This window comes from Toxotes jaculatrix, chromosome 6, assembly GCF_017976425.1.
Source record: "Toxotes jaculatrix isolate fToxJac2 chromosome 6, fToxJac2.pri, whole genome shotgun sequence".
Taxonomy (NCBI): Eukaryota; Metazoa; Chordata; class Actinopteri; family Toxotidae; genus Toxotes; species Toxotes jaculatrix.
The window spans coordinates 21,294,458-21,310,673 of record NC_054399.1 but is presented as its reverse complement, the minus strand read 5'-3'; the positions used below and the strand labels follow the sequence as shown (position 1 = coordinate 21,310,673).

The 16,216-nt window shown below is 41.9% G+C and overlaps 1 protein-coding gene across 2 annotated transcripts; it reads right to left on the bottom strand.

The window, feature by feature from the left end:
• Positions 1-3,275: 3,275 nt before the first annotated feature.
• b3galt2 (UDP-Gal:betaGlcNAc beta 1,3-galactosyltransferase, polypeptide 2) lies at positions 3,276-15,309 on the bottom strand. 2 transcript variants are annotated; one of them, XM_041041322.1, is made up of 3 exons: positions 15,178-15,308; positions 14,515-15,046; positions 3,276-5,706 (listed from the first exon to the last, which is right to left on the bottom strand). In XM_041041322.1, exon 3 carries the CDS (start codon positions 5,351-5,353, stop codon positions 4,028-4,030), a length of 1,326 nt encoding a protein of 441 aa, XP_040897256.1. In that variant the 5' UTR covers positions 5,354-5,706; positions 14,515-15,046; positions 15,178-15,308; the 3' UTR covers positions 3,276-4,027. The 2 variants fall into 2 exon arrangements, with proteins under 2 accessions (XP_040897256.1, XP_040897255.1); XM_041041321.1 differs by having other exon boundaries at positions 14,515-15,309.
• Between the last annotated feature and the right edge of the window lie 907 nt (positions 15,310-16,216).

Sequence of the window (16,216 nt, the reverse complement as noted above, 5' to 3'; positions counted from 1 at the left end):
GAAACTGGATTTCCCTATTCCCTACCCATCACAAAAAACAGAAACAGTGAAATATTTTTTATCTTTGACAGAATAACATTAACTCAAGCTCCACTTACTAGCTTGAGTTAAGGTTAGTTATTACTTTGTCAAACTCTTATTTCCAAGGTCAAAAATAAAGTTTCACACTATCTTCTTTTCTGTTTTAATTGACAAGGCTTAAAATGTAATTTTAATCATGTGTTTAATCATTTTGTTGTTGACAGGCTTCTGTGTATTGTAATTACAATTTTAGGTCTTAAACTTAACCAGGCCAGGTGTAGGCCTGGTAAGAGTGTATTTAGCAGTGCAGTGACATTTGGACATTTGGCTCATGTTTTAATTTCTCTTTGCTGTAGAGGTTGTATTTAATTCTTTTCACTTCCAAAATCAGTAAAATATATAATTTGTCTGGTGTTTCCCAATTATTTGCACACAACTGTATATGGTGCACAGCAGTTTTAGGGAAATCTGAACACAGTGGCTGAATGAGAAATGTTTAAAAGTTAGTTTAAATAGAGCGGACCATATTAGTCAGACTCACCCACAGGGATTGGAGATTCTTATGATCCAACAAGTATTTGGCAAAATTTGGACTTAAATCTTGCCAAAGGATTTGTTGTACATGTGCACATAGGTATGAGAGCATGTGCAAATATATGTAGATCATGAATGGGCAACAAAAAACTGGGGAAAAAGCTTACTGGTTGTAACTGTCTCCTCAAGCACAAACTTCCCTTGTGTGTATGAGAGTAGTGTGTAGTACCAAATTCTGTTGAATAGCAATGAGACAAACATCTCAAACATGCGTCCTGATGCTGATTGCAAACACTGGATCAGCTTGGTTGAACAATGAATCCATTTTGTCTGCAAACTGAAGTCAGTTCAGTTCCAGTTATTTTTTGTGTTGAATGGAACATTTCTATTATCTACTTGAAAAAGACATGCAAACCACAATCTTCTGAAAAATGTGCATGGAACATATTTCAAAATGACAAAAAAATATCGCAGAATCAAATCTGCACTGGCTCAGTAACTGCAACTTTAGTCATGAGGCTCTGTTATAACAGACGTTTTCTTACTGGGGCTAAAGAGCAGCAGTGTAATTTCGGTCTCCCACTGAAATTCTGTCAAATGGGACATCATGTTCAGGATGTAGAATAATGCCTTATACCTTGAAACAGGTGATGTGACATAAAAAAAAAATCACTGTACAACTGCTTTAAAAGTTTTAACTGCACCTTTCTGTGTACTTTCACTTCCTGCTAAATTGGAGTAGATTTGTACACAATCTACTTTGTGAAACAAAAGGTACATGGCTGTGGGACTCTTTTTTTTCCACAGGCGTCATGTGGGTTCATCTGTGGAAAAAAGTTACATGTATGAAAAAAATGTACTTTTCAGTGTGACAGTTTGCTGCTCCTGTGCATCTGTTTTTGTATGTGTATCACAGTAGCTCTGGGCAGAGTAATCAGTAAAAACTATGTACAAAAAACTGCAGGGATGTCTTTCAGTAATGTTTCTGACACTTAAATAGAAAGATTCTCTCTGCAAGACCTGTGTATAAATATATAACTAGATCCCTTACTTATTTCCAAAGGTAAATCTGAAAGAAAAAAAAAAAACTCATTTACTATTTATGTATTTCAGCTTTTAGAAATATATAAAGCTGACAGTCAGCATCCGTACATGTGAAGCAGACTGCTGTGGTAAATATAAAAAATGTGTGCTGAGAGACTTTCTCTGTTTTGAGATAATGATGTGATAGCTCCCTAGAAATCTTCCTAAACTATATAACTGTTGTGATAACTGGTGAACTGAGGTTGATACAGTGGCATAAACCCTTACATGACTGCATACAAAGCTGAAAATAAAGCTGTTGTCTCTTTGCCTGTGGCTCCAGCATCAAATAATTCCTTGAGCAGTTTATCAGAGATGAACATCTTGATATTCTCACACTTCGCTGTCTTCACCATTTCAGCTTCCTCCTTCCTTAAGACTCCTCTGCTTAGTGATTAGCGACTTAAAATATAACATCGTGTGAACTTTATCCGTTTTACAGCGCCCAAAACAGAATCACTCCAACACATAGGTGATTAAAACGAGACTGACAAATGTGTAGTGAAGACGTGTAGAAAAAAGTGCAGGAGCCCGTTCTCTCCATTAGTTTAATTAAATTACCTCAATCTGATATAGGCTATTTCAAGTCATCACCCAATTATATATACTCTTTCTGTTGGTGGCCCTGAGCACTGGAGTGTGCATTTATTTACTGCCTCCCTCCACCCCAAACACACACACACACACGTCCATAAATACACACACACAAAGTTCAGATCCATCTGGAGTAACACAGGCAGCCTTTCAAAATCATATGCATTCATTTTTAATTAAAATCTAAATTTAGGTGTTTTGCTGCAGAATATTTTATATTCCCCAGGGACATTGGAGAGTTCAATGTTTAATTAATTTCTCATCACTCAGCTTTGAGACTGCTTGTCTTCACCTTCTTTCTACCTGACCTGAACCTCTCTGAATGTTTCACTTTTCTGTTTGGATGTATATTTCTCCAAGGTCCACTGAACACAGTAGTACCTTTTATTAATGACCAGTGGTTATGTTTGCAGAAAATACCCATTATTTTCCTGGTTCTCTCAGAAGTATGTTTTTAGATGGTATGATTGTTGAGTAACAATACGATTGCCAGTAGTCACATAAGGAAACTATGAAGAAGATGAGAAGATGTGATGAGAGTGGTCAGGGCACTCTGAATAACAGGAGGTGATGTCACTTTCTTTTGACCACGCATTTCACGAACAAATGATATGTTCAGCGTCCTGGACTGGGTGGCACCTGCTATTAATGAATCTGTCGCTATGTCTGTGTGTGGTTTTAAACTTGTGATTGCCTAAATCAGGTTGCACCTTTAAAACTTGAGATTTGTCACAGCTAAAAGAAACTTGTAAAATTTAAAATATTCCGTTTACACCAATTACTTGGTGTAAATGTTCTTATTAATTTTGACAACAGAATCATGCAAATACAAACAGGTTTAGATAATAACAATGTGAATCCACTGCAAATCCACTGAAAGTTTTTTTTTAATGGTCTTACTGAATTATCTCCCAGCCCTTTATTTACTGTGTATATAATGGCAATGGTGTGTATATACATTTACAGTGATGAGCTGCTCTAAGTCGTGTGTCATGAAGGAGCCCAGAGAAAATACACACACACACACACAACTACAAACAAAATGAATTCAGTACATTTAATTGTTAACTGATTCATTGCACATTTGCTCAAGTGCAGTCATACTCAATGTAAAGCTTTAAAAAATACAATCTCAGTCATCTCTGGCGTGATTCTGAGTGCTTTCATGTTGATTTTTTTTTTAAATAAAATACAGTATATGACAGATAAACCTTCTCATTAGAGTCGTGTTCTTTGATAAATATGTAAAGTAAACACTGAGAAACAGGGCAGCATAACTGGTCAACGTCAAAGATACTTTCATTCATATTTAGGTAGTGTAACTTTTGACATAATACACATACATTTCCCTTTGTCTGTGTAAACACAATTGTGTCTTAATTTTTGTTTTTCTTTTAAAATTTTCAGAGTGTGACACACTGTACTACCCTTAAGAGGAGAACCCTCAAATTAACTGTAGCATGAATTACCACCTTACAGTTGGCACCTGAATTATCATAAACACCACTCTTGAGTTGCACTTTTTGTGCATGCTCCACATCGAACAGACATGTCCTCCACTCTCCCTTTTAGAAATAGCTTACCAGGTTTACAATACTTGACGTTTTTTCTCAACTTAAAAAAATAGTTTGGATCATCGACTGTACACAATACCAAAAACAATGTGCTTTTTCCCATATAGTGTATAGTGCTGAGTTCAACATGCCCTCCACCGGCTGTAGTTACAGTGCGCCCATCTCCATTTTATTTTTTATTTTTTATTTTTTTTTTAAGCAGCTGGTCATCACAGGACGTGTCACGGAGGCCTCTCTCCATGAAACTTTCTGTGTCTGTACCTGCCGTTTTTTTCCTTGGCCATATTGATACAGGCATTGTGCTTGTTGCTCTGCAAGTGGTTCCAGTACTTGATGAGTTCATTGGGGTGGAACTGATGGGACGTGATCAGGTGGCTGTACTTACAGCTGGAGTAAGACACCCGCCAATGGTTGAAGAGGAACTCGTTGGGAGGGGGTGCTGGATCGATGCGCAGCTTCGCCAGGCAAATCCCCACGTAAACGTCCTCCAAATGCAGCCTGCGTATGCTGAGAGAGGCCTGATAGATCAGCTCGGCCATGTCCCCTGAGAACACGTACCCCGTGCCCGAACAGAATATCGGGTAGCGCTCGCTCGGGTACAGCTCTGGTGGCATGTACCACTTGCTGTCTCTGTTTCGGTTTGGTGCATAGCCCCTCATCAGGTAGCCAGTGAAGTACCTCTGCTTGGGAGGAAGCTCGGGCTTCAACAGCTTTTGGATGAGATACTCAGTATTGACAAACATGTCGCTGTCTGTCTTCATCACATAGGAGGCATGTGGGCAATAGGTAGCCACCCAGTTCATGCCCATCAGGGTTTTGATAGTCAGGTTGTAGTAAGTGTCCTGATAGTCCTGTTGGATGATATCGTGGTAAACACGGCTCTCTTCCTCTATGCTGCTCTGAAGGAAGGTGTCGGAGCTCTTTCCCATGCCAAGCAAGAAAAGACGCACAAACCCCAGGCCCATTGCTACGCTCTCGTTCCCCCACGTCTGGCGGATGGCGTTGCGGGCATCGGCCTGGCCGGGTTCCGCAGCGATGAGGAGAATGAGGAAGGGTGTGTTGTCCCTGCACTTGAAGGGCTCATTCAGGATGTAGCGGTAGGGCTGAGCACTGAGCCTCCCTCCCACACCCATCTCCTTCTGTAAACTGTTGTTAGTGCTCATGGAGTCCCCAAGCCCCATTACGCCCATCCTGACTCCTCCTCCACCTCCCCCTCCTCCTGCTTCTCCTGCTGCCCCCTCTGCCTGCTGAGAGCTGAGGTTGAGTAGAGGCTTTGGTGCTACATACCCTGTCTCCCTCCAGAGGCTCCTCAGGGAGCTGCTCTGGTTGGCTTCTCCCTTGGGGCTGCGGAAACCCCTAATGGTGTAGGCCAGTGGGTTTTCCCGGGGCCCACTGCGTCCCGGCAGCCAGTCCTGGTGGCTGAAAAATAAGAAGAGTGTGAAGAGCAGAGCCAGGGAGAGGAGGGCTGCCACATGGGTCCGAAAGAGCGAACGCTTGACTGTCCAGGTCATCTTGATGGGACAGCAGTGCCGCCGTCTCCACTGCATGGTGCAGATCGGGGTCGCAGGAGGCTGCTGCTGCTCAAGAATGGGCGGCGGCGGCGGCAGTCACATACAGTCACCTCAAACATGTGGTTGCAAACAATCAGAGGGTTATCTGAGCTGGCAGATGGGTTGGAGTGAGCCTCCTGGTGGAGTAGGGAATGTTTGAGTCCACCAGTGTGGCTTGGAGCAGGTTTAAAAGGGCTCCTTGTGGAGCAAGGAAGGCGATGATTCCCTGGCCATAGAGGCTTCTCGCTGGCTCTTCTTTGGCACTGCAGACAAACACAGGGTCATGCTCTATGTTTCGTCTCCTTCAGGATATGATAAGGGTCACCTCCTCTGTGTTTGCTCTCTCTAATCTGAAAAGAGAAAAAAGAAACAGAGAAAACAGTCTTGGTAGTGGTCCAAAAAGCAACTCCTATTCACTGGCACTGAGCCATATGTCAATTGTCTGAGTTGCAGATGTGTTTTTTATTCTACTTGTGGGAGGAAATTAGCTCATTTCTTAATCATTTTATTTATGGTTTGTTTTGGAACACTCAGCATAATTGTGAATTAATTTCTTCCTGATGCAAAAGCCCCAGTTAGACCCGTCTGTGGAAGCAGTGCCCACTGTGGTAAATGACTCTTTTGGTAAGCTGACTTAACATTTTGAAAGGGAGAAGCCAAATCAATATGACAGCATTGTAGCATCTTTGATTGGACAGAGACGTAGAACATAGCTCGCTCTGGGGATGTGGCTTCCTGAGGAAAGGGATTTTAGAGAATACTGTCGCAAGCCTGTCAGTGGCAGAAGGAAAACTACTGCTGCAAAAAATACATCTGTATGTTTAAAAAAAAAAGGAAGAAGCATCCAGATGTGTGCCCAGATACTGAGGCAGAGTACAAAGCACACTTTTAGAATAATTCTATCTCACAGTAAACACAACTGACTCAGCACATTTTCTCATTGCTTTACACAGTAACAGAAAATAAGAACATTTTCTTGATGGTCACAAACTCGTCTCACAGCTAAATACTTCTAAAAAAAGAGAGAAGAATAGACAATGCTCTACACAGTTCGTTGTGGAACCACTTAGCTTGTGAAACTCTGGGAGGTGAGGAGGTGGTTCCCTGTCATTATTCAGTTTAATGCCTAGGGCAGATGTATAAATTGTTGATCTGCTCAACGTGATGCCGGGCAACACTACACCGAGCCGCTTGGGCGAGCGAGTGTCATCAACCCCCCACCACGCGTCGATAGCTAGGGAGGAGGTGCATCTGTCAAAATGAGTTTTCAGGGTTTCCAGTGGGCAGTGGTGCTGAAGCCTGAGCCCGCCTCTGACGATAACAGCCTTCACCCACCATTCACCTTCCACCTTTGACTTAACAACGCTGCGTACTGTCTAACTGTGCCCACTCAGGCTGTTCCATCTTCTAACACAAACACGCATAAATACAGGACATACAAGGAAATGTGCATGTAAATGTACGCACGCGAACACGCTAATAAGCAACAACACAGACAAAATGTGGCATGTATGATTGCATCTGTTGCCCACAGGGAGTTGTGCACCAAGGGAGGCACAGAGGCGATCACGTATGCACACATTGATTCTCTAACTCACTAAGGCAAACAATCAGTTTGCACAAGCACAAAATTTACTGTGCATTGCACATAATCATATGCACACCAAATACTGCACACCTAATCACTTTTTGTGTTCACAGCACACAATAACACAAAATCTAATGTAGACCAGACTTAATGGCATACACAACATACTACACATATAATCACTTGTGTGTATAGATTCTGAAAAGATGCATGTACACTAAACACATAATTGTATCCACACTGGATCCATATATCATCATTGCTGTGAATGTTAACTTACACACACGCACACAACACCAGGGAAAACAGAATATGCAAGCAGAAACTTGCAGGTTGTGCTAGACTCTGGTGAATATTAATGTAGCAGCAGTGCAAGTCTTCCATCCTTCCTGAGTTTATCAATTTACTCACTGACTGCGTCGCCTTTTTGTTTACTTGTTTTCTTGCCTTTTAATAATTTGAAGATACAGAACAACAGAGCATTATTTTGTGCAAACGCTACATGCTGGCTTAGTGTGTGGAAGACTTTCTAAATTTCCAATTTTCATTTCCTGCTATGTTCCTGCTATGTCATTCGTCATGACAACTGGCATGGAACACGATAACCTTTTCAGGCGAGTGAGCTTACCCAGCGCAAGCAATTACAAGAGAATGAGGGGGGCCAGGGCCGGCTTTGTTTTAAAGGTTAACATACTTTACATCGCAGCATATCCAGTGCTTGAGAGATTTCTCCTGTCAACTAAATGAACATCTAGTTACATGAGCTTTGATGAAGTGTGCACACACAGAGGGGCACATATACACATAAACACATATGTACACAGATACACACACATAATGTATGCCCACACATCCACCCACCCACACACTTACATGCAGACAGTCATGAATGGTTGAGTGTATGACTTTTTTTTGACGTAAATGCCAATTCCACGGAGGGATCAGACATCCATTTTTACTTTTTAGCAGTTCCATTTAATCTGCCAATGCCTCTCCTCATTAATTCATTTTCTTGCCTCCCATCAATGTCACTTATATGCAAGCCAATTAGTTACACTAGCACTAATTAAAGCCCCAGCGATTCTGCAGCGGTCAATAATCAGAACGAAGGCTGGGGGAGTGACACAGTGGTGACATACTAGGCATACATTATAGCACCGTCTCTGTCACCACATCAGCCTCAAACCTAGAGGAAAAGAAACATAAAAAAAAAGAGAAGACTTTCTACGGAAAGGTATGAGCACCATTCTCCACAGGTAGCGTTCTTTGTCTCCACGCCTGCATAATCAGTCCAGCCCTTTTATGCCTCCATGAAGTGCATAATGCATTCAAAACAAGCTTTGCTGATGTCGATGAGGATATGACGTTCATTCAGTTAAACAGTGCACTTTGTGATGGTGACACATTTCCTTCAGGGAAAAAAAATACAGCTTTCATTAGTGAGGTGTTTACAGAAGCTGTTCGCTGGAGTTAGAGGTTAAATTCTGCTTTATTGAAACAGGCCTGACTGATTATGTGTCTGACCGAGGCTCTCGATTTGTTTAATAACACCGCAATTGAGTAAAAGTCCTCATTCAACCACTAAATGTATGATTTATTTTCCTTTTCAAGAAGTGTTGTGGGTCATGACCTTCATCTGGGTTCTTAAAAAAAAAATCCTGATATATGACAAAACACCACTTTAACAAAGAAGTCATGAGAGCCATCACTTCTTAGTGCTGCAACTAGCAGTTATTTTCATTATTGATTAACCTGCCCATTATTTCCCCAATTAAATGACTGGTTTTTCTTTTTTTTTGTCCAAATAACAGTCTAAGATATTCAGTTTACAATCATGTTAGACAAAGAAAAACAGCAAATGCTCACTGTCAGGGGGAGACCCCGTGCCCTTAAGTAAGGCACATGCACTACACACTCTTTCTCACTTATCACTTTATCAGAATGTCGATCCTGGTGCGAACTGTTGGTGGTGATGTGTGTGGTATGAACATTTGGATGAAGAGGTGAAGAAGAGAAGAGGCATTGTGATTGTGGATTTGATTTATCACATTAAAATTGTGTTCACCTGTCTCCTTTGTTGTACTTCTTCCTCTGTCTGACCAGGAACAGCCAAACTTGGGCTGGAGCGGTCCATTTGGTTAAATAGGAGGGTTCACAGGGGAAGAAACCAAGTGTGGTAGAGTGGGAGGGGTGTTTTGTCTTTAAATCCGAAATAACCAGTGTAAGTATCCTGTTTAGAAAGAAATATGTGTTTTTAACGTAAGTTTGACTGAACTTCTATGTGACAATGTGTTATTTGATATTGTAATTACTGTAAGTGTGATGGAATTGATTTTGATTAACTGGGAAGGTGTAGTCCACCAGTATAAAAGTGAGGAGACTGTGGTGGTTGGGAGCGAGAGAGAAGAAAAGCACAGCTCCCGAACACAGCTCCAGAACGTAGCTCCTGCTGTGGGCCCAAGTTTTAAGGGTATAGCCAGGAAGGCAGTTAGAGTGAATTCTTTTGTTGTGTATTACTTTGATTCTTCTTGAGAAGTGAGTTCTTTTTGGTATTATTTTTTCTTTTTTTGCTGATGAAAAATAAAATGCAAAAACATGGCTTCCTACACTGTTTGAAAAATCTACAGCTGAAAATCATGTAAATGAAAAATGATATAATTATACATCAAATAAAAACAGGGCTATGTCTGAGAATGCGCCTTCATTTGTTTTCACCAACAATAATAGACCTATTACAATGACAGGTTTTCCTCTCCTGCTTAACAAAACATGCAGCTGTGCAGATAACAATAAAAATGTAAACAGGACAGCATCGTGTCTCCCTCCATGTTGCAGAAGAACCTGTGAGCGGGTGGGGGCTGGGTTTGTGTGCAGACGCTGAGAGAAAGAGCGGGGCCACATTTGCGTGGAGAGTTTCAGAGAGGAGAGATGCCAAACATCAGCACAGCTTTACGGAAGAAACCGGTTTTGGAAAGAAACATCAGACTCTAACGACAGAAATGGCACTGCCTACATCGGTCCTATATCTAATTTGAAAATATATTGATATACTTTAAAAACCTCCCAGCACTACTTTTACTTAAGTAGAGAATTACTATACTTTTTCTACCACTGGTTTTTCATAGCTCCAGCACTTGGTTGACTGGTGAAGAAGCAGAAAAAAAAGAAAGAAAGGAAACTAGGCTTCCTGTTCTTTTTAGGCCTTGATTCTCTAAGAAACCTCAAATTGGTCATGACATTTGTCTTTCTCATTCTTTTGCATGAGAAAGACAATTGTTTGGTTTCTATTTCATTTGAGACTGATTTGACTCTCGCTCTCCATTGACAGCATTCCAGCTGTGAGGCACAAAACAAACATAAGTCTCAAGAAATGTCTTTGTCTTTGGAAACAGCATTTTCTTCAGTCGTTCTTTGAGACCTCTCTTCCCATTGCTTTCTTTCTGTATGCTGGCTAGAAACATCTGAACTAGCTTCACTGCCATTGTGGCTTGGTCTGCACAGCAGTAAGTTTTTGGAATTTCATATCTGCTCCTGTGATCTGCTTCTGAACTCATCTTTAAAAGAGCTATCCAGGGAATTCAGACCGGGGCTTGGTTCAGAGCAGACACTTGAAAGAAAGGAGGCTGTTGGTGAGTCCACCAACTTTCCTTGACCCTGTTCAGCTGAACTACTCCTCAACAACCACTTTGCTGACTGTTGTTTGCCATCTGATTGCGGAAAAAAAGTTCGCAAAGATTGCCAAGAAAGCAAGTAAAATTGAAGTGAGGCGTGGTGTTGTGACTGTTCCTCTTCCTAACTTTCACTCCATCTGATAAGTTATTTGACTTGCTTGTAGTCCCAATTCATCTTTACTAAACTGAGGAATGGGCAACTGTCATGTTACAACATGTGACATTATTTAACACTTTTAAACATATAAAAGTGTATTTTGTTGCAATATTTTCTCATAAAAATGAACTGACAATGGTTTGGTTCATTATTGGTAGTGGCAAAAGACGTCTCAACCAATTATCCATTACTTTAAACTATTTTAACAGTTCATCTAATACTTTTAGCTAGCTCCTTTTAACTGTTCCATACTTGCTGTGTCAGCCATTCATTGCTTTACCAGCCTATTTCAACTGTCGGACCATTTTTTTCAGCCGTTTATTTATTACATTTTGCTATTTCAGCGGTTTCTTGCATGGACATTTTGAATAATGGCTACAGTCAGGCAGTTATTGCCAAAAAAATTTTATTGCATTGTTTTTGCATTGAATTAAACTACTTGGCAGCAGGTGACGCTTTTCCAAAAGTGTACCTGTGTCTGTTACACCTGCTCTCTCCTCTCCTCTTGTGCTGTGTTTAGTGATGCAGGTAGTTTCAGTTTCATCTGCTGAGGTTTTGAAAGATCTGCCTGAGATTTAAGCCAGAAGCAAAAAACAAATACAAGTGGAAATGAGAGCGAGTGGTGATGTTCAAGGCATTAAAAATGACATTTAGAAATCTCACAGCAACATATCTTTCCACAAAACTGTGTCCTTGTTCCTCTGGATAATACACACACTTTGCTGTGTAGTTTTCATTTGAACAAACTTTCTGTCCAAGAAACAATCATGATAAAAACTGCACAGAGAAATTGTTTTTGGGGTATTTGAGCAAAATAACCCTTTGAAAATGTTTGATATGTGACGCAACTAGGATAGGACCACTGGGAGAGTGAGGGTTGCATTCTTGCTAAACGTTTCAGAGGAGATGAGTGACACTGGATGACCAGCTGTGACCAGCTTTTTTTTTTTTTTTTTACCCTTCACCACTAGAGGCTGGTCAGATCTGGGCCAGGCCACTGGAGCACCCCCATCACACAACATGACCATATCTGATCCTTAAAGGGTCAGTTCACACAAACTACGGAAACCTCTCTGGTGCTATCTAGCTGAGAGGACAGTTAAGTTTTATTTGCCCTGGTTCTGAGCTAACAGTCTGTGGGAAGATCTGCCTCCACTTCAGTGCAACAAGGGCAGGAACTTTATTTTGACAGAAACTAGTTCCAATGAAAACTGCTGCCAGTGACATCCATGCATTAACCAAGAATAAGAGGAGTGTTTGTAACCCTCTATAATATAAAATCAAAAATGCAAAAGAATGTTACATTACTACATTTCAGTATTGAGGTACAATGACATTCATGATTTTTGCATTGGCGTACAGACCTAAAAACCTCTTACTGGGAATCAAGAGAAGGTTTCAGAGCCACAGAGCGTCCCCATAACCATAGTAACGGCGTGAGAGGAGAGGTAGAGATGCCGTGCTATGTGTTGTCAGTGTCCTCTTTTCCCGCCGGGACATTATCAGTTATAAAGTTGTTCTCCACCGTGTGAAAAAATGGACGTGTGGCGTGAGAGTTGGCAGCCCTGATTTAAATACAGCAAGAACCTGAGCAAGCTGAGAGTAGGCAGGGACCAGTTTCTGTCACTGTCACACAGAGCACCTGTTGGCTTACGAACTTACTTGCTGGCTGCCCAAACTCAAACTGTCTTGGGTCATAATGTAATGTTTTTCAAGAGACAAATATTTCGAAGGTTACTGAGTCAGCTAGCTAGCGGGTGTGTCTAAGCTGGAGGAGCTGGTCATCTCACTGTAAACGCAAACGTCGGCTGCAGACTCGTTAGCTAGCAGGCAAGCAGTTAACAGCAACTAGTAATATTAAAGCTAGTCTCTTTTAGTTTGGGTGGATTCCCTGTTGCAGCTGTTGTGAAGTCAGAGGCTTTGCATTGTCCCACCACCACAGGACGCTCTCACTCTGACAGTCGACGCCGGCGGTGAGGTTTGTGCGTGCATGTAGGCCTATATGTGTGTGTATGTTGTCAGTGAGGTTTAATAAGAACTGTGTGTGCTACACAAAACGTGCATTCAGTCTCACTTTCATCACTGTTTGTTGTAACGTTACCAGGGGTTGTTTTATCAACTCACGTCCCAAAATGTATTTACATCCTCCTAAATCCTATTTTTATCAGACGACGGGAGGTCCTTAAACCTGAGCCCTGAATTGGCTAATTAATTAGCAGGTATTTTGATAATCATTTAGTCATCATCATTTTTCAAGGTTCAGATTCTACATTTAGAGTGCTCTATTCTTTTCTTTGTCTAATGTGATAGTAAACTGAATATCTTTGGGATCTGGACTGGACAAGAAAAGCTATTTGACGGTGCCATGTTGGGTTTTAGGAAACCCAATGTAATCCGAATTTTTGATACTTTTCTTAAATAAATACAAAACAATTTTAAATACAAAACAATTAATCAGTTGATTAAGAGGCAAAGAAATAGGCAAAATAATTGACAACTGTGTAATACATTCAATACATCCACCTCCATTGTATTGGCGTAGTGGCAGAAATCTCAGACAGATGGGTCTAACTAGGTCAAAACTAGCATAAACAAACAAAAAAAACCCTTTTCTTACTTTGTGGGAACTGACTCTGACACAAGTCAAAACCATATAGCATAGACACATGCTGCAACATTTATATTAATTTGTCCTTTAAAAAAAGGCTGTAACAAAGGATCGACCCGCCTCTTAAACCTCGACTCAAAAATACAAGAGACCTTTGGGAAATAAAGCTTTGGCAGCTCTGAGCCACGGTAACTGTTGTAAATATTATATGACAGTGATTTTCTTCCACTCAGCGAGAGTGATATTCACTCCCTCTCATTGTGCTGCTGCCAACTTTTACCACTGAATTTAATTCTAAGCAGTATTTCTGTTTTACGTCATTAATAAAGCCCGTCTGTATTCTCTATTCTTCTCGCTTCGACTCTTTTCAGGGATGTCGGTTCAGATGCCACGGCAATAAATTATGAGGTGGTTTGAAAATTAGACCCTATTAAAGTTTCATAGTCGAGTGGGCAGAGTGAACACCCATATGGTGAGCTTAGCTGCTGTTTTTTTTTTTTTTAATGTCCATCTCAGCAGTTAGCAGATATCCCTAAGCAGACTTCAGTGCCAAACAGCTCAGGCAGCTGTACGTGATGAAGTGGATAAAAATCCCTGTTAATTGAACTGAATCAATGGAAACTCTCTGGCCTTGCCTCTTGGCAGGTTCAAGGAGGGGATTCCTAAACTTGATTCTGTGTGACTGAATAGAGAATGGACTGCTGACCCCCATTTAATAACAGAAAGTCTACCCCCAGGAATCTCTGATGGGAGAAAAAATGACTCTGCTCTGGGCAAAGAGGAATGAAAGCTGTCATGAACATTCATCCTTAGAGAGTGAAGTAAAAATAAAATCAAAGTATTCCTAATTTTGCAGGGATACACCTGCCTTGACCACCTGCCTGAGGGGCCCCTGTATCATTTTAAGGAGCCACTGGGGGGGTCCAAAAAGTGCCTGATGGAAAGGATATGCAGGATGTTGGGACCCAGAAGAAGGGCATCTAGAGGAAACAATTGATGGATGGATGGATGGATACTAGTCAAGGCGGCTGGGAAAGGTGGATGGCTGGATGTAATGGAGGGGAGAGGAGGGCGGGGAAGGCTAAATGAATAATGAGGATGTGGGGGACTGATGAGACGTGCAGAGCTGCGTACCTCCTCCTCATCATGCTGCTGCTGCTGCTGCGGCTGCTGACAGGGCTGCGGTCGGCTGACGGAGTGTGTGAACCCAGGTACCTTCACCCGCCATCACCGCTTCCTTGGCTTGGAAACAAGCTGGACTTTAATGCCTCTCCTCTTCCCGCTCTCTCTCCTAATCACACCAACACCGTGGATGTGTTACGACCCTCCTCGTCCTCATCCCGACAGGCTCAACAGACCTGCAGGTTTTTAGTTCTCCTCCTGCTGCGCCTCCTCCTCTCCTCCCTCTTCTGCTCCTTGTGTCCGTTATACACCACGGCTACCCTCTACCTCACTGCTTAATATGTTGCCTCCTGTCGATGTTTCACTCTTGCTTCCTGATCTTATCCAAGTTTATGTCCCTCTCCAGAGGAATGTCGCCTAAATGTGAGTAAAAACACCACAGCAACCATGCACGTTTAACCGGAGCCCGATCCGCTGGAAGAATGTGGGAACAGCGGCGGGAGAGCAGTGGGAGTGCGGTTGGTCCTTCACGATGTTCGGCAGGCTGGTGAACAGTACAGGCGCAGTGAAAGCGATGGAGAAAAACAAAATATTATCATCTCCCACCTCTGAGTCCAATCACTACCCAAACATGCTCCCTGAAGGAAAAAAAAACAAAAACAGTAACTCGTCTACCTTCATCTGCCCACTTCGGGTTATCAGTCCACTCCTGCTCCTGTTTTGTTTTTCTTTTTCTTTCTTTTTTTTTCCCTCTCCTGGATCTTTCCTCCGCTCCGACTTGGACCTTATTTCTCAGCCGGGCAAGGCAGCTGCTGGCCCGGGCAAGCTGTCTGTCAGACACCGCTACACTGACGGAACTCTACCACGTCACTGCATTCTTAGCGAACATCTCACGTGACCCAGTCAGTCGCTCATGCTGCGTTCGGGGGTCCTGGGGAAAAAAAAGCCCCCTGGACACGCACGCGCGCACACACGCAGAAGCAAAATATGTTCAAACACGTTATAATTAAATTTTCCTTAAGGTACAGCCCGTATAATTACTGATATTATAGTCTTGTTCCACGCTATTATTATTCAACTCTTTTAGAGGAACATTTTATTAAAGTTTGAGTGGAGAGTTATTACACTAAATAGCAGTTGCTATGTTTGGCAGGCTTACAAGTATTGATTTGGATTGGGCCATGAAGTAGTTACCTCACATTTTTAATCTTGTGGAAATTCATGGTTCTCCCACAGTTCGAAAATACAAATATAACATTTAAATCAAGATCACACTTGGTTTTAAAGACTTCGTCTTTCGTGTTGTCGTGCTGTTCACTGTTTTAGGCTGTTTTGTCATTTCCACATATTCAAATAGTAATGACCATAAAAGCTACCTTTATGAAACTGTGCAAGTCTCCCTGTGCCTGCGTGGGATTTCTCCGGGTACTCCAGCTTCCTCCCTCAATCCCCAAAAACATGCACATTAGGTTAATTGGCTACTCAACATTGTCCCTGGGTGTGAGTGTGTCCATGTGTGGTTGTCTGTCTTTGTGTATAGGCCCTGCGATTAACTGGCGACCAGTCCAGGGTGTACCCCGCCTCTCGCCTGTGGTCAGCTGGGATCCATCAGTGACCCTGACAGATCAAGCAGTATAGAAAATGGATGGATGGATAAACAAGGAGACTGTCATGGATGCACAACCAAGAAGTCTCAAGCATAGATTTGGCATGC

Bases quoted from the DNA above. Each gene is read 5' to 3' on its own strand.
- b3galt2 (XM_041041321.1), bottom strand. From the start codon at position 5,353: ATGCAGTGGAGACGGCGGCACTGCTGTCCCATCAAGATGACCTGGACA.